The following is a 19,244-nucleotide window of genomic DNA, read 5'->3' as shown; positions in this document are numbered from 1 at the left end:
TTCTCTGCAGCGCTATGCTATCAGTGTCTCAACATGCAGGAGTCCTGGAGGGCGGAGTCCCCGATCCGAATCCCACTGCCTGCACTCTGGGTTCCTGAGCAAGACCCTTAACCCCCGATTGCTCCCTGGGCGCCACACAATGGCAGCCCACTGCTCCTCAAGGGGATGGTTAAATGCAGAGCTAAATTTCTCCAATGTGAGATCAATAAAGTTCAATAATCATTATTACATCTTAACATTGGAAAAAACACTCTATGTTTTTTTCCCTAACAGCCAGTAGAGGGTGATGAAATATCATATATGTCAATGGAGAGAGATTGGATGTGGTTGGGCTTGGAGTGGTCTTTGACTCAAATTTAAATTTCAAGCAGCATGTAAAGACAGTCTGAAATCTAATAAGGTTTAATCTTTCAAACTTTAAACATATAAGACCATCTCTGAGTTTTTAATCAGCAAAAACTTGATTTTTAGCCATTTAAACCACTGTCATACCTCATGGTGTCACATTTCAGAGGCATTTCTGAAACCCCTACAGTCTATCTTCAAGAAAACTCGAAAAGTTCTTGACAAAAGCTTTCATGTTATCATCATTGTAAAATTTAGACTTTGAATGTCACGAGATATTTTTGGATGCATGTCTTGTTTTTAAAGGTTTAAATGGACTTGCTCCTCCTCCTGTAACAGATTTTATAAGCAAAAAAACATTGCTAGAATAAACATCAGGGCTATAACCAGAGGAGACTGTAATGTTCAGCGGCGTAGGACCAAATTTGGCCAAATGGTTGCATCCATCAGAGGATAACAGACATGGGACACACTGCCAGCTCATGTTAGGGGCTGTGCAACCTGCATATGTTTTAAAATCAATACTGATTGAAAACTAAGCAGACATGTGTTCACAGGTGAATTGATCTGTCTCCTTGGGCCTGTTACCCTAATTTTATTTGATTCCATGTTATTGGCATTTATCTGTTTGTGTCCACTCTTTTCTCTCTCATAGACTCTTGTTTAATGTTCACACTTTTAACCTGCCTTAGGACAGATGATGGAAATTAACTGTTGTGCTAATTCTGGCATATTTACATTGATGCTTTAAGCTGCCGTGTTGATAAATGTATATTTTCCTAATTGAAATTTAAAAAGTTTGTTATTGTCACTGATATATTTTGTTATAAAATTATATACTATTTTAAATTGAAATGAAATGACATTGATCATCTAACTGAGATCCAAGATGTCATTTATAAACATCGAAAAAAAAATTTGTTATGAACAAAATAAAATTTATAATAAAATTAGGAAATTTGTCATTAAGATTTCTCTTTTTTTAATAAATCTCAATTCTCCAAGAGGAATTAAGATACAAAACGCAAGAAAATTCCTTTTTCTGATCGCAGTAATGAAAATCTAAAGAAAAGGTTTTGAGAAAAAGGTCTGGAGATGGGTTGTTAAATTTAGAGTAAGGATGATAAGTAGGGCAGGAATAATTCAATGATTGCCTCATAGATAAAGATGTAGCAATGCTTCAATATATAGAAAATTATGGCCAGTTCAACACAACTAAACTACAGTGATAAAAGATCTATGACCTTTTATGAATCTGTTTCCAAGAAAATCCCTTTTTTGTTTTTTATTTACAACCTTTTCAACATGTGACTAATAAAACCTTATTCTCAATTTCTACTCTAGAGTAATTCTATGCCTCAACATACAGTGTTGGTTTATCTGTTTCAATGGGGGATAGAGGCTGTGCAGATCTATTTATTTTATTTTTTAGAAAGTAATACAACATTGGTTTTTATCAACATTTATGACTAGTGTCAGATAAGGTAAGTCAGACTGAATGGTGTCAAGTGTACTTCAGACACTCAGACAGCAGTTATAGTTGTTACATGGAAGTAAACAGTGTAAAAAAATGTTTATGACCAATAATAATATTTTCAATTACATTATTTTATTTACGCGAGGATGACGTCATACACGCGCCGCTTCGTTTCTAAAAGATATAAATATAAAAAATATATAACCGCGGATGTCTGGGGGACAGTGATGTTATGAATGCTGGCGTACCATAAAGAATAAATTATGAACAGTTTAGTTTGTGCCTTAAAGTCGTTGCCCATAGGAAGACATTACTTGGATATAACCTAACGGAATATCTTCAGAACAGCTCCAAATGACACAAGACTTATATGGGTGAGTGGAACATGATGTAATAACGTAAAATCAAGGGCCCAATGTAAAAAAAAAAAAACGGCATTCCCCTTTAAAACCTTAAGACCTTAAGTGAGGGTAATAATTCAGAATGCATTAAATTCCACCGGTAATATTTTTACCAGCAGGTAGAGCCATTGCGCGCAGCTCCAAGCTGACACAAAAAGTTCCAAACCCCACAACTCTGGAACTGTTATAGCTAGAGGTCTAAAATTTTCTGCATTTGTGGTTGATATGATGTAGAGTAAATATAATGCAATAAAACCTACTATTTCTCAATAATTTCTTTATTACTGCTGTTCGAAAAAGACCTATCATTTCCGAGAATAAAAAAACAATAACTTTGAGCCATGTTTGAACTAATGCAGGTTGGTCTGCGTTCTAGTCACCCAATTTTAATTTATATATTAAGAAACTAGAGGGTGTTAGCTTTCAAATAATGTATTGCACGTGTTATTTGCTTTTCCTTTTGGGAATGCAAAATAGGCAAGGATTACCCAAAATTAGGTGGATATTAAGAGGTTAAAAGAACATGAATTCTTTATATATCAACTTTAATGTTAGTATTTGCGTACTAATTGTGCATAATAAACCACAGCATTTTAGTTGTCAAGTTACTATTAATATATAAAAAAATGTAAATGTTTAATAAGTTTAAACATTCCTTTTGGTAGTATTACTGCTGCCACTGTCTGTATTAGAGGGTAAAAAAAATGGTAGGTGCGGCCAATGATTGGCTAAGGGTGGCCATGGCCACCCCTGCCCCCCCCCCTCTTGCTCCGCCCCTGATTAGCGAGGTTTCAGTAATATGACGACAGATCTTTTTAGCTGTTATATATTTATATATAGATTACATATTTATGTATAGATATTATTATATATCTTATATTATTTATACAAGATATATTATATCTTATTACCTGACATCAGCGTTTAAAAAAACGATTATTATTTTTTTACTTCCTTTTATAAGAGAAATTATATTCAGTCTTATTATTTTTTTCTTTATTGTTTCATATTTTTTTTTTTTTTCTATCAAATTATTATTTTTTTTGTCGTCATAACGTCAAGCTTTGCGGGAGACACCTGACGCCTCAGGTGCGTGTTAAACTCCGCCCACCCTGGCGTCCTCCCTTTCGGCACATCAGAGCAGGACTCGTTGTTAACAAGGAGAAGGGCTCATTATCCTACATGAGGCCTTAAAAGCTGAACTCTCGGGGCATTGTTCATTGTTCCGTCATGGAGGAGAGTTTTTTCAAGTCTGCGCTGCCTGTGCAGGACTACCTGCAGCTGAAGGACACCAGCCTGGCTCTACCGACCGAACCGACTAACAGCTCCTCGGCGAGGACTGAGTCAGCAGGGAAGAACCTGCGGGTCCAGAGGCAGGTTCAGCTTTCACTGCGACGGAATACAAAGAAGGCTACATCGAATGGTAATACTCACAAGTTATATTCTCTCTATGTATATAAATATTAATCCAAACTAACTGTAAAGTAATAAACAGGCCTCTGCTTTTGTTTCTTTGATGTCTGCGCCCCACGAGACACACAAAAACCCAACTAAGTTATATCTGGTATATTTTCCCTTTTAACTATGATTCGAAAAACGTTTACTTTTGCAGAAAAAAATAAAAATAAAACAAAAGATTCATATTTAGGGTGCAGTAATTAATTTTTAAACTAATTTAACTAATTAGAGTTATTATGTGGGCTCCTTTCTAATTGAGTTTGGCAGCAGACCCATTCATTGATCCTAATGAAGGCCTTTTAGAGTAAATACAGGTATTTTTCTGTCGCTGAACAGTGGGCCCCTTGTCCAACAGGTTCCTGCAGTTTCGTCGATCTGCCTGAGGGCTGATAAAACTAGTGTACAGCATTTCACACTCTTGGTTCCAAATGCATCATCTGGTTATTTGCTCTGAGGTGTGGCTTATATCTATTTACGCCTGATCTAATGTGAAAGAACAGTATTCTGATGTGCTTATATTTTGCTTTCACATTGAGTCTGAAGCAAGTTTAGTGTGAGAAGCATGTCACAAAGTTTCCACCCTGATATCCATTAAATTTACATCTGATTATCCCTCTAAGATAATTTTCAGATTCATATCTACAGATAGAATATGTCATATTTTCTGCTAGATATGTATTCCCTTTGATGTGAGAACAATTTGATTCTGGAAGTTATACCCAATTATACTGTAATCAGCAGGATTATCACGTTTATTTTTCATAAGACTTTTAATTCTGATTTAGTTTAAGTGTTATGTTTTTTTTTTTTTATTAAGTCATTAATAAAATAACTTTGAGTTAACACACAAAATGCAGTTTTAAATTGTTAAATTTACTAAATGATAACTGCTATACAAAATAATCATAATATAAACTAAGAAAAGTGGCATGATGGGGAGGGTTCAAAGACCTAAACGACCTCTGACCTAATGGATCATAAAGGCATGATCTGCCACAAAAAGGCTTTTAAGTAAAAAATAATCAGTTTGAGGGGATACAATTGGATTTAAAGGTGTGTGGATGTAAAGCACTATTCAAAAAGAACACCTTAGAAACATATGGTGTTGGTAGGAATATGGTTTGGGGCAGTTTTGCTGTTACCTGGAGGACTTCTGGATATAACCATCATTTTATTCTGCTCTATAGCAAAATATCCTACAGGAAAATGCCCAGTTATAATCTGAACCCAGGCATCAGTAGCAGCTCAAGATCGCCTGCTATTAATGCCTGAATTCCTCAAAAAAAGACTTTCACTAGTGCCGAGTCAGAGTCTGAATTCTCATTGCAATGTTTTGATCTGATTTGTTTTGATAATACCGCTGTGCTTGATTTTAAACTATTCAAGTGTGACGGAAAATGTAAAAAAAAAAAAAAAAAAAAAAGAACACTTTAGGTGTTTAGTATTTTCACAACCACTGTAGATACTAATGTTTCTGTGAGAGATAAAGCACATTTTATCACCATCATAAGCTTCTAATATAAATCTGTTTGGATATTTAACTAATTTTTTTGGAAGAAATTAATTTGGTAGTTTTTCCGACAAAAACAGGTCTTATATAATAAGTCCATTAGGCCACAGCAATGCCAGAGGCATTTTTCTCCTTCTTTTTTCCCTCCAGAACCAATTTTTGAGGCATTTTTAGGATGATTGTTCTGTCCCAACACGCATCTGTGTCCAAGCTTCTACCATCTTGCCTCATTTAAGGTGGAATTGAGAAATCTGGAGGTAGTTTATTATTTCAAACGCTTTGTGTAGTGCTGATGACACTATGTTTGAAAGTTGGAGTTCCTTTAAACTGGAACGCATACCTTCACTATTCAGGACATTTTTCCTGCCATTAACTTTAAATGTAAAAGTGGTTTGGAAGTAAGATGAGCAATTTATACATGAATGATGTTTCCATGTTAAAGTGAAATTAATAAGAAGTTAGAGGACATGAGTCAATTGAGCATCAGGTATGTTAGACCTCATACTTTATTACATTGTCATACACTGACAGCCAAGTCACGAATGGCATTAAAAAAAGAAAGCAAGTTTAGTGTCATAAACATGCATCGAAATTCCCACGGTTACACCCATTGAAACAAGCCTTTCGATATTATTGATATTCCAGGGTAATTTTCAGATTCCTATCTTGCATTTCTATTGAGTAAAACAATTATTTGATAAATAATCGATTTACTTTTCAGTATTTGTATTATTTATGTTCTGGTTTGAAAATCATTTTGGTTTAATTTCAGACTTTAAGACAACTTTTTTTGTGTAGGTCTATAATAAATAAGAGACATCTAACATCTATCCATTATGGACATGAATATGATGTATTTTATTGTCTCGAATTAGTTTTTGAAGCATTTCACATGTTACCATATTCTCAAACTATTATACATTTTTTTTTTATTTTTACAAACTCAACTGTCACTCATTTGAACACATTTCATTCAACACAATTATTGCAAAAACAAACAAAAAAGACTTCTAACCTCTAACTAGATCCAGGTATAACACTAATTGAATAAACAATTTTACATAAATTTTACATAAATATTTTTGTTTTATAAATTCCTAAACGATGTAGGTATTTCTATCATCCAGCTGTTAATTTTAGCTAATCATGATGCTACCACCACCATGCTTGATTGCTGTTTACTATAAAAGCCATACTTTACACCTCCTAACACATCTCTTGCCGCTGAGGACACTTTGCTCCATTTGTCTTTGGGTGTTAAACTTTGTCTATATGTAAACAAATGTTAGTTTAAATTTGATATTTCTTGTTTTGCCTCCTCTCAGTCTATTTTAATCTTCTAACTCTGATTAGTGACTGTTTCCCACTGTGAGTCTCCTATTCAAAGCCCATAATGGCAACATTGATAAATAAATTAAATGTATATTTGAAAAAATACAGTTTAGCTGGGGCTTTGAAGGCCCAAAGATGATGGGATTTGTGCCCATAATGAGTATATGTATGAGAACATGCTATATTTTGTCACCTATGTTTCTTTTTGTCTTTTGTAGATTAATTTGACTCTTGGTTAGTAATTGAAATATGTTTTAGGTGAAATGTGATTCACTCATGCTGGAAAGAGAGCCCATCCATTTAGGTTAAAACCAGGTTTGACCTTTATTGTTTTAACTAGGACTCTTTTTGGATATCTTTCAGGGGAATTCAAGTTACAGGGAATGACCTCCAGGAGCTTGGATGATGTAGATAAAATGTTTTCCCACACAAAGGTAAAGCACAATTCCACACCTTTTATTAACCCCTGAACACCTATTCAAGTCATTGTTCTGTATGACTTCGTCATTTTAATGCAAAATCACTAAAATATTTATTGTCCTTTTTTTACTACACCTAGAAGTATATCTAAGGTAGAGGTTTGCTTGTTCATCATTTCAGTGAGCTATATGAATCCAAGGTAGCACTTTGCATATTATACTCCTGTATTTGACTTTAAACAAATCTGAAGGTCTGTGATGCTCCTGTCTTTATATTTCGACTTTCTGCAAGCCTATAAATTCAATCACAACTCTCTTATGACCCTTTTGCTTTATCTTAAAGATGTACAAACAATATTTGATTTTCTTTACAGAAACTTTGCTAATTTATAGGAACAATTTTTCTGTGCAAATGCAGTTTGAGAACATTGAATTGCCACATTTTTTATTTCTGACCTGGTCAGCCTCAGACTCTTTGGTCTAAAACCAACCAGACTAATCCCGCTGAGGTGGAAGTTAATGTTTGCACCAAAATGATGCATAATAAAGCTTTTCTGTAACCAAAACAATCAAGCAGCCTCGACAGAATGATGTTTTAATAGAGCTCTTTATTATGGCCTAAATTAGCTGGATATATCTTTAAAATGTCAAAACTAGCTGCTGTTAGAGCATTTACCTATAAAAATAGCTTTTTGTTTCACATCCATAATTATCTGATTGGTAAAAGTAGGTTTAAATTCTTCCTGCTACTCAATAATAAAAGCAACTGGTGGTTCATGTTGATTTCTCATCTTCTGCATCCATTTTAAAAGATTTTTTTTTATAGACCAATATAACCTACATATAAACTACATAAGAGCCAAGTTACACTTCAGTAGCTTTTATCTTCTCCTTTTTGATTATTCAAACATTAGAATACATATTAAAATATTTATACAGGTCTGACTGATATTTGATGATTAATTCCAAATTTAAAAAAAATTCACAAGCATCCTTCATCTTTAGAATATCTCAAAATATTCTTCCTTTTGCACAATGTTTACTAATAAATTTTTACACACTTTACAGTAGTAGATGGAAAAGCCTTTATTGGTTTTATGGCGATAAAAATAAGCAAGAATGGTAGTTTCTTTAGCTGATCTCTAACTCAGGCTCGTGCAACTCCTACAGTGGTCTTTGCTCAAAGACAGATCTGGAATAGATTAGCAGTCATTTTAATTCTTGATTTAAAAAAACAAAACAATTATAGATTATAGTTTAAATCATGGCATTAACTTTAATTTTTTTGAATTGCCTCATATAATGCAATCACACAGAGAACCTCCAAAACTACCTAACAATGTAAAGACAATTAAGAACCTAATAAAAAAGTAAGAATAAGATGTTGGGGGAATAAAAGTAAAAAAAAAATAAAAATGACAACACAAGGAACCATGGGTAGAAATAGGATATTAAAAAATGAGAAACGAATAGAGAGAAAGTTACCATGCAGCCTCCTATTGACTTCTATGATTAATAATGTCGGTGTCTTCATCCAGAACATGACTTTGTTTTTTCTATGTTTTACTATTTTTGTTTTAAAGGTAAACATGGCTGATTTCAGCAGCCTTTCGTTAAAAGGAAACCATTTTCAGGGGCCCAGGAGGATGGCCTCGCACACAACACCAAACACAAGGCTCTCCCACCGCCGCTTTATCCGCAGCATTTCTGTTCACGGCACCTCTTCACCCTCCAGGCACAACCATTTTCAGTCGGTGGTAGCTCTTAAGGACTGTGTTGCTGGCTCTAATGCAGCTCAGCTGCACACTTTCTCAGGGATTCTTCAAGGTACGGCCATCCGTGCAGCCACGTCTCAACCTGGAATGTATAGGAGCAAATCACTGAGGCGGTCATTAGGAGGAAGGTATCCGTCGGGATCCATGGCATTCAAGCAAAGCCCTAGTAATACCTGGAGTCACAGGCAAACAGTTGTAAAACAAGATAAACGAACCGTACAGCAAGGTTTATATAACATGGCTGGAACCACCCTGCCGGAGAGAGGCTTGAGCTGGCAGACTCGTGCTTCCCAGAGACATCAAACATCCCTGCCCTCCATTGAGGCTGAGAGCTTGGATAAAAGAAGGCGGGAGGAGACTGAGGTGGACGGTCAGCAGTGGCTCTTTAATCAGTAAGATCAGTACCAACTGTGAAAATTTTACCTTATTTGTAGTCAGCCGGTTAAAAAAACATTTTTTTACCTCTCACTTAGGAAGACTGTTAAAAAGCGTCCAGAGATGACGATTTTTAAGGCCTTCTCACTTCTAGACCTGACTGATGAGGAAACCCTGGTCTCTGCCACCAGATGCATACAGTCCCGATGTTTGGATGATGATAATAGAGATTGGGTATGTATACCCACAAATATGACCTCATTTCTGTTATCACCTGGCTGTACAGCTTCATCCGAATCTGTGAGCCATCAACTTTTCATTTTTGTGGGGAGAATTTATGTTAGCATCTACATATGCTGGTTCCTTGGTTTCAGGTTTACAATGTACGTGGAGTATTAAAGCTTTTGAAAATGCTCCAAAACGACAGCGAAGAGGTGCAACGCAACGCAGCAGGGGCTCTGCGAAATGCCGTATACGCCCACAATGATAACAAGACTGAGGTGAAGGCCTGTGGTGGCCTGGTTCTCATCCTAGACGCGCTGGAAAACACGCGCGATAAGGAGACCATACACCAGCTTTCAGGTCAGGCTTTTAAATATGTTATACCACCTTAATAATCAGTACAGAGAAACCTACATCATCACCTACACTGACCTTTTTGGCTTTGAGAGCATCACTAAATAGAAGCAGTGGTGCGTATTTTTAGATTTTAACTAAAAATGAGACCCAGTTAGTTTTTAAGATGTGTTAGTTGCAAAAAGTATTTAGCAAATTTTTGCAACCAATAGGAAGATAAAGTTTTAGTTAGTAAAACCAGTGGCTGAATTGATCTTCATTGATAGGGAACTCAGTTCTGGTTGCCATTCTGTGAGCGGTTTATAGTCCGTATATTGTGCCGTTGGGTATGACAATACAAAGGTGACCCAAATATCTGTTATTATTGCTTGCCAAAAGATAAGGAATGTTGTCAGGGATGGGTGTCAGCGATCAGAAGGGCTAACTGGTGAGCGACTGCATGTATCTAGTGTGTGCAGTGTACATTACGTATCGGGAGGGTTCAAAACGGGTCAGGAGAGCTAGCTCAGGCTGCTGCCAACTGGATTTAATGTCCTGTTCTGTTTTTGTCCGCCAGATAATGAAGTGATTAGATTACACTGATAGAAAACTTTGTGAAAGAATTTGATATTAAGCTGCTTACATAAAGTAAGCATAAAGATCAGCAGAACACGGCTTACCTTCACTTTACACATGAATATCTTCTCGTTTTTTTTTTTTTTTTCGGATCAATGATCCAGCCAGCTGTGAAATAGTGATAGGCATCTGTGCTTCTTAAAGCTTTTAGACTTTTTCAGGTGTATGAGGACAAGGTTGTGTATAAGATGTATGTATAAGGTGTGAAAGGAAAAATCTTGAAGCCTGTCAAATGAAGAAAGGTATTGGAAAAAAGTTTTCAGGAACTTTGTAAGGATCACATTTAATAACACCAAATTTCTCTGTGTGTCGTTGAAGTTCAGGGGTATTTAAATGAGAATGATCAATTTTGGTCAGAGAGAAAGCACCGCAGAGCTATGCTAAGTGTTTGGTAGTCAATATGGTGGTGGTAACGAAGATGTCATGCTCCTGAAACTTATCTATACCCCCTCTAACCTGGTAGTACCTCTAGATACCCCAAATTGAACTGAAGGTGGTTATTGGCAAGATGACTGTCTGGCTTTCCACTAGTCTGAGATCAAGCAGCAAGGCTCTAACAGAGAAAAAGGAACTAACTCATCAGAATCAGACTCAGAATTAGACATACTTTAATAATCCCAGTGGGAAATTGAGACTGGTGGCTTTGTAACAGCAGCATAACTCTTAGGTCAGTCTGTGGTTCTGGAGCCTGAAGCTCTAAAAACACTTCATATACTGGATTTTATCTGAAAAAAATACAGAAATTCTAAATATTTTTTTATTAATATTAAGGCTGAAATAATTAATCAGATGCATTAATGGATTATTAAAATAATTGTCAACTAATCTGGTAATCGATTAATTCTAAAACATGTCTTTAGCTGACAAAGCAACCCACTTTGAGCAGCAATATATAAACATTTTGCATTTAAGATAAAAAATTCTCTTCTGTCTGTCTGTCAATATGCTCTATCCAGAACTCCTCAAGTGGAAAGTTTTAGTTTCACCTGTTTTAATTTTGTAAAAAGCTTTCTTTAAGGATCTTTTGACTATCGGATTATTAATTGATTAATCAAAAAACTAATCAAAAGATTAATCTACTTGCAAAATAATCGTTAGTTGCAGCCCTAATTCATATTATTAATAAATATTAATGCATCAGGCTGAGAATAAGATTATCAGATTTTGCCCTGGAAATTTCCCCCTAGCTTCTTCTTGGCTAGCCCAATGCTTTTTATTTTTTATTAACGTTACTTGTTAAATTAAGCAAAACTATGAAATCCCCCCCAGTTTGGTCTGTAAACCCTGGGTGCCCCCTCTCTAATTACATCCATCTTGTTTAAGCCAAATGACTAGTCTTATTTTTTATGCCTCTCGCTTTCAGGTCTCTTGTGGAATCTGTCTTCAGACGATACAATAAAGGAACAATTCGATGAAAAGGGGCTAAATATCATCACAAAGTCGGTCTTGGTGCCCAGCTCTGGGATGAATGCAGCTGAAAACCCCAAAGATGAAATGATCGCTGACCCCAAGGCTTTCCACTGCGCTACAGGCTGTCTACGGTGGGGAATTGAACCAGTTCTATTTAAACTGCTGGAGAGGATGCTGGGTTGTCTTTAGTTAACCCATTCATTGTCAAACATAGCTACTTTACACAGGGTCGCTGTGCAGTCAGAATCTGGAAAGGGGTGTCTAGTTCGGGATAAGATAATTTTTTTCTTTTCATTTATCTTCCTTGTTTTCATCCTTGTGTCCTTCCTTAATTGCTCCCTTGTGCCCTTCTGTTCTTACATCTTCCTTTCTGTTAACAGGAAATTCTGATCTGAGTTCTATAGAAATTTTTTCTGGACGATATCATTTTCAATAGAAGTTTCTTCCTTGAATTCATTCTGACTCATGCAGATGCCACCCATGGGTGTGTTAGCGAAGACGGTGCTGCCGGGCACATCTTGTCAAGAACTACAGCCCGAGGAAAACTGTAACCGCCTGATTTTTTCAGGAGACTCTCACGTTCCCTCTCGGTTGAACTGAAATTATTCTCTCCTCATAGAGCACATGTATTCATCGTCTCCTTGTGTTTTTAAATCTTTCTAGCTTTCAGTCAATGAAGAAAAACGTTATCAACTTGTTTTAAGTTTAAAAAATGGCACCATGACTCGTCAAAATAGCGTATTGACCTACAGGTTCTCATTAGCATACATGGATCTACATGCTGAGAAGTCATTTCATTGAAAAACACATGCATGGTTCATCATAATGATTTGTATGTTTTTTTTCTTGAAGAAATCTAAGCTCTGCCGGCCCAAACGTCAGGAGAGCTATGAGGAAGTGCAAAAATCTCATAGACTCGCTGGTTTACTATATTCAAGGGACCATAGCCAGCCGTAAACCTGATGACGATGTAAGTAGAAAAATGTCTGTTGTCTGCCAACATCCACTGCACTAGCGGGTATTTCTGCTTTTGGTCACATAAGTGCTTTGCATGAATATTCATACGTTCGGAGGTCTTTCTAAATGTTAGTGCATTTTTGTGGGGGATTTTAGATCTTCAGTAAGTAGAGCTTAATTTGTGAAGAGAAAGGACCCTAGAATGTAGCTTTAAATGTTTTTAAAGATAAAAGTCCTCTATAATAAATGCACCATGGCAGCCTCAGGCTGTGGGAACCATTCTCACTACAGAAAGGAAGCTGGTGAGAGTTGTTTAGGAGACTGGATTAGGTTAAAAACTGGAAAATCCTGTAAGAAAACCTGTTTTTCTGCTGCATGCTTCATGAGATTGTAAATGCAGTGAAAGGTCTGTTTTCGATGGATTTGATCCATTACATACAACTTTATTCGTCAAAGGTTTTAAAAGGGATGAATAGTTCTGCAAACTTCTTTAGGTGTAATCCTCTCCACAATACACGTTGACATTGTAAAGGTTTGGGTTCATTCGGTATGCACATGTTTAACAGGCTTGTTGGGGTGTGTTTACTAATTCATACATGTTTCTTTCTTTTTAAAGTCCACAGAAAACTGTGTCTGCATCCTGCAAAACCTGACTTATCAAGCTGAGTGTGACTTTGATTTCCAAAGCATCAACGATCGCAAAGAGGTTCACAAAAATTCAACCTTTGGATGTTTTTCCAAGATCAGCACCAAGATTCCAAAGGTAAACTCTTTGGACTATGATCCCTTTGGTCAACCAAAGGTTTCCAATGCAGCCAAATATTTCAGATTGGGTATTCATTAGTTGTCCATTTTTGAGCTTTTTGGTACATAATCTTCCCTATATTTACCGTTGCTGAAAATAACAAGAAAATTGTAACTACTACTTTTGTGAACATCTTTGATCACAGACTTCATCAGCTCAAGATGGTTGTTCAAAGAGCAAACATCAGTGTACTTTATTTGGATTTTTCCAAATAGGCCGACATAACGTGTTGCTAAACTTTAAAACAAAAGAAAAAGAAACTTAGTACCCAAATGTTTCCTTTAATGACAATTGGGAAAAGTTTGTCTTGCATTTCTATTGGCCCTTTGCTATGAAGTTCCTAAATGACATCTAATAGTTGGTAATAAACTCATGGTGCTTAATAGGGGACACTTATTTAGCAAATAGAAGCAAACCTAAAGGTGGACATTGGTTGAAATAATTGAATGATACATATTGACCCAGTCAAGGGGTTGAATGTAAATTTATAAAAATTTTCTAGAAAAAAAATTAAACACTACAGATAATTTTACTCTATTTTCCTGTAACATTTGACATTAGAAATAGTGAATTGACAAATGGTGAGGTTCGAGGAATATGCAAGAAATGTTTTCTAATTCATCTTCATTCTAGGTCTGTGGAGAGGGAAGTCTGTGAGTCTTTGCATATATATTCTGTATATACATGCAAACCATGTTGGTGCATAGGGTCAATATACACGGCCGGGCTGCTATAGCCAAACCTTCGGTCACTCATGCCTATGCCAAACATCGGTTTCAGTGGTGCAAGGAGCGCAAATTTTGGGCTGTGGACAATGTGAAACATGTATTGTTCTCTGATGAGTCCACCTTTCCTCACATCCGGGAGAGTTACGGAGTGGAGAAGCCCCACAGAAGCGTGCCACCCAGACTGTTGCCTGCCCAGAGTGAAGCATGGTGGTGGATCAGTAATGGTTTGGGTTGCCCTATCAGGGCATTCCCTTGGCCCCATACTTGTGCTAGATGGGCGCATCACTGCCAAGGACTACCGAACCATTCTGAAGGACCATGTGCATCCAACGGTTCAAACATTGTATCCTGAAGGAGGTGCTGTGTATCAGGATGACAATGCACCAATACACACACCAAGACTGGTGAAAGATTGGTTTGAAGAACATAGAAGTGAAGTTGAACATCTAAATATTATTGAGCCACTTTAGGGTGTCTTTGAGGAGCGAGTCAGTAAACCTTTTCCTCCACCAGCATCACGTCGTGATCTGGCCACTATCCTGCAAGAAGAATGGCTTAAAATCCCTCTGACCACTGTGCAGGACTTGTATATGTCATTCCCAAGACGAATTGATGCTGTATTGGCTGCAAAAAGAGGCCCTACACCATACTAATAAATTATTGGGGTCTAAAACCAGGTGTTTCAGTTTCATTGTCCAACCCCTGTATATGCATATATATGCACTTGTACAGAGACCAGATGGCCCCTAGTAAAGGGTCCCCAACAGGGCACCATGAGGGACATGGTCGAATGTCTTCTCCAGGTCCACAAAACACATGTGCACCGGTTGGGCAAACTTCCAAACACCCTGGAGAACCCTGCAGAGTGTGTAGAGGTTTTCCAAAGCCAAAACGGGGAGATGCACAATTTATCGTCAAATGCCCATTATTTATCCATTGTTCAGTTATTTTAGGTAAACTCTAAAGAGTATTGGCTGGAAGTTATAGTTGTACCAGAATGAGCCAGTCTTTCTTTCCTTATTAAATAATTAAAAAATAAAAAGCCACAACCATTTTTGAGCTTTTTGTTTTGTTTCTATGGGACACTGAAAACCACAACCAGCCTAAACTCTGCAGCTTTGAATAATTTCTTCTCAGGAGGCGAAGGACTCTCCACATGCAGTGAGCTTAGAACAGTGGGAGCTGAAAGAGATGAAAGGAGCCGAGTGGCTATATAGTAAGTCTGCTGTGCGGGTGTATCTGTCTCTGTTGGCCTGCAGCAAGCGGAGCTTGACACAGCAGGCTGCCATCGGGGCACTGCAGAATCTCACAGCTGGAAAGGGAGAGGTAAGAAAGGACAATGTCGGCCTCTGAATCTGTAAATCTTACGAGACATTAGGTATGAAAAAATTTAACCAAATCCTTTAAATAACACAGCTACTCAAAAAATCTTTAAATGAAAAAAATGTTGTTAGCAAACATTACTGGAATATTTTGGTGCTTTTTAACAACAGGAACTGTTTCGCCGCCTTAAGCTGTGGGTTTTCTGACATGATAAACTTAATAAATCCTTTCTTTCTGTGCCTCTGACAGATCTCCGAACATACTGCCTGCACTTTAGTTGAGGCTGAAAATGGACTCCAGAAAATTAAGATGGTTTTAGATGATGGCGACAACAAGTTAAAGAAACCAGCCATATATCTGACGAAAAACCTTTCCTGCTTTCCGAAACTTCACCCTGAAATCTGTAACTTTAAACTCTAACAGTATCCTCTAACAACTCCAGTGTCTTTTGTATTTTATGGAATTTTATGTGACAGACGTGTACAAAGTAGTTCATAATGTCACAGAAGAAATAAATAAGGGGTTTACGGATTTTATAAAAACAAAAATCTAAAAAGTGCACCATGTACTTGTATTTAACCCTTCTTAGGTTATACTTTGAAATAGCAACTGCTGCAGTAACAGCTCCGAGTCTGTCATGTTGCATTTATATTAGTTTTTGTTTTGCTGGACCTTAGTCCAGGCTTTAGTCTCCTGGAGCCTCTGCTTTTTTTCCAATATTGCTTTTTTAACTCCATCAATTGACTCGATGCATCCAAATTCCCACTAAGAAATGCATACCTGCTGCATAATGCTGCCACCACCGTGTTTTCCAACATGTAACCCAAATATTTATTCATAAAATTAATAAAAAAGTAAGTTTCCATCCTTTTTACCATTATGCACTACTCTCTAATCATCTGTCACATAAAATCTGTATAAAATAAATACGTTTTTATAAACTTTAATTTTGCAGGTTAAAAAAATATGACACATTATTGAGATTTCTTTTTGTGTCACTTTTGCAGTCGGTCAACTGATTCGAGGGATTTTGAGCACGCTGCAAAGTTCTGACACAGATTTCTCTAGTGAGGTGGGAAAGCCAGTGTTTCAAATCTTGTTAAACCTGAGCCAGACGGATGTGCATCACGCCAAATATATCATCAAAGATAAAGCCGTGGTAAAGTTTTTAAGGAGCAAGCATAAAGGGTTAGTGGAAACTCAGGATGTTTTACCTTATTAAGCTGTATGTGACCATTAACCATTTCCGTTATTGATCCAGTGAAATGGAAACGGTATTAAATGAACTTCTGAGAGTGCTGTGGAGCGAGAAATCTCTTCAAAAGAAACTAGAAGAAGTGAGTCTTTACCCAAGTCACACAAGTTTTAAATGAAGGATTGTCAACTCTTATGCTACGTTCAGACCGCACGCTACTAGGGATGGGGATCGAAACCCGGTTCCATCAAGGACCCGGTTCCACTTTTTTCAAAACCCGAAAATCAATAACGTTTGGGCTTATCGATACCACTATCGAGTCTGGTCGTTTTTTTTTTTTCTCCCGGAGGTCCTGTAACATAATTGTGTGTCCCTCGAGTCGCGTCACAGCATTTAAATCTAATCAATCCAATCACTGCAGCATGTCCACCAATGTTTTGGAATGAAATTGTAAGAAAACAGATATTAAAAGTAAAACAAGTGAAGTCTGGCACTTAACTTTGCTCGCGACGCGAGAATGGCTGATCGGAAAAGACTCCTCCTCCTGCCGCCGCACCACATTCGGGCCCGTCTTCATCATCCACTCAGAGTACCACTGGTAAGCGTGCACACAGATTTTGTAGCTTGTCCGGTCAGTTAAAAATAGTAATTGTGAAATCCGTCTTGTAATCGGAAGCACACAAGCTAGTTAGCTTGAAAAGTAAATACAGTTTCAGACGTGCTGCGTGATGATGTGTTCAGATTGGCTCAGTAAAACGACAATTAGGTTATCATGATGCGTTCAGGTGTAACGTAAAGAAAACGGGAAATTTAGTTTTTGGCGAGAAACATGAGTAATAAAGTTGTATATTGCTCTAACTATTTTAGAATATATAATTAAACTACTGATGCCAACATTTATTAAAAATTACATTTAATTTAAAATACAATTATTTATTTGTTAAATATTTTTCTTATCACTAAAAACATGATGAAAATTGACAGTAGACAATACATTAACCAACAATTGTGAAAATATATTCTAGTTAGTTTTATGTCATTTCGAAGTGGCCTATTACATTAGCCATGTTTATTGAAGGCTAGAAACCTTTTTGTTATGCTCACTTGTTAAGCAATAAAAGCAATACCAGTTCTGTTAAAAAAAATTTGTTGCATCGTCTTTCCACCAAATAACAGAAAAGTATCGATAGTGGTATCGATAAAGACTCGGATCGATAAGGAGTATCGATAAAGGTATCGATATCAATAAATATTAACGATCCCCATCCCTACACGCTACTGAAGCAGCAGAAACAGCTGGTTTACATGCAAAGTCAATGGTTGATGAGCATCAAGGCACAACAAAAGGTCCTGCAGCACGTTACGAGCAGCAGGAGGAGCACATTTTGACGTGTGTGAGCAGCTGAAGCAGTGCGCATTCAGCTTCTGAGCATCTGAGCAGCATGACACATTTCACAAACAGCAACTGCTGGAGTTGGAAAAATTGAACCTTTGCTGCTAGACGCATCAACCAATCAGAGTAGCTGATCTGGTAGGGAGAGAGACATAGCACTACTGAAGCAGAGAGCTATGATCACTCCTTCAAAAAAGTTTTTTAATGCCTAAATTAACTGAAACCTACTAGCCAAATATGTTTGCTTTTTTTTACCCACTTATGACAGCAAATACAGCAAAGCCGCTCTGTGCCATTGCAGCATCTGTTCACACTTTACTGGACGCGCTTCAGAAGCATCAAGGATGCTCTTGAGGCACGTCGGACCTTAATGTGTACAAACATAAAAAATGAGCAGCCAGCGCTTTTTTTGCTGCTTCTGTCTTGTACCGTCTGAATGTAGCATTACATATTTGAATCTTTTGTTTGAAATACCGTTGTAAAAAATTTTTTTATCTTGGGGATTTTGTGTTTAGCAATAAGCAGTAAAGGTTAATACATTTTGAAAATGGCTAAAAGATCACAAAATGTGGTTAAAAAAATAAAGGGAAAATCTGTGAAATCTTGAATGCAATGTGAACTTTTGCAGCTCTTCTTTAAGACACATCATGTAACGAGCACTTCTTTATTTTTCCTCAACAGATGAATATAAGAAAACCCACAAAACCGAAAGGAAGACTATCAAAAAAAAACGAAACGTGAGGCTGTGAAGTGTAGCAGCGGAACATCAAACCTAATTCACTTTTTCCAAAGCATCGTCAACAAAACACACAACGCAGCATTTTCTTAGGATTAACTTTTATTAGCTTGTTCACAACTATTAAATCTAGTACATCAAGGGGGCTGGCATAAAACGTTGTCACCATTTTTACTGTTGTTACTAATTTTTATAGGAAATATTAGACAAAATTAAAGCTAAGGCTTTCATTTATATGAACATTGGTGTTCACCTTGGAATAAACTATTAATCCAGGCAACTGTTTCAGTGCCTTATAGGATGAAGAAATAAAGCTATCACAAAAGCACTGTGGCGAAGATAATGGACATTTTATTTCATGTTTATGCATGTTTCCCTTATTTTATTAAGGCAACTCAACACATTTTAACAATG

The 19,244-nt window shown here is 36.8% G+C and overlaps 1 protein-coding gene across 1 annotated transcript; it reads left to right on the top strand.

The window, feature by feature from the left end:
* Nucleotides 1-3,339: 3,339 nt before the first annotated feature.
* On the top strand, nucleotides 3,340-18,889 carry pkp2 (plakophilin 2). Its single transcript, XM_038285732.1, has 12 exons — nucleotides 3,340-3,646; nucleotides 6,887-6,957; nucleotides 8,526-9,109; nucleotides 9,191-9,326; nucleotides 9,467-9,674; nucleotides 11,647-11,824; nucleotides 12,546-12,663; nucleotides 13,267-13,413; nucleotides 15,321-15,509; nucleotides 15,756-15,909; nucleotides 16,514-16,843; nucleotides 18,776-18,889. The coding sequence occupies exons 1-11, from the start codon at nucleotides 3,454-3,456 to the stop codon at nucleotides 16,726-16,728; spliced, it is 2,193 nt and encodes a 730-aa protein (XP_038141660.1). The 5' UTR covers nucleotides 3,340-3,453; the 3' UTR covers nucleotides 16,729-16,843; nucleotides 18,776-18,889.
* Nucleotides 18,890-19,244: the final 355 nt, after the last annotated feature.

Source organism: Cyprinodon tularosa, unplaced genomic scaffold (genome assembly GCF_016077235.1).
Source record: "Cyprinodon tularosa strain WSP-4 unplaced genomic scaffold, ASM1607723v1 ctg1057, whole genome shotgun sequence".
Lineage (NCBI taxonomy): Eukaryota > Metazoa > Chordata > Actinopteri > Cyprinodontiformes > Cyprinodontidae > Cyprinodon > Cyprinodon tularosa.
The sequence above is the reverse complement of the archived record's forward strand: the minus strand, read 5'-3'. Positions and strand labels throughout refer to the sequence as shown.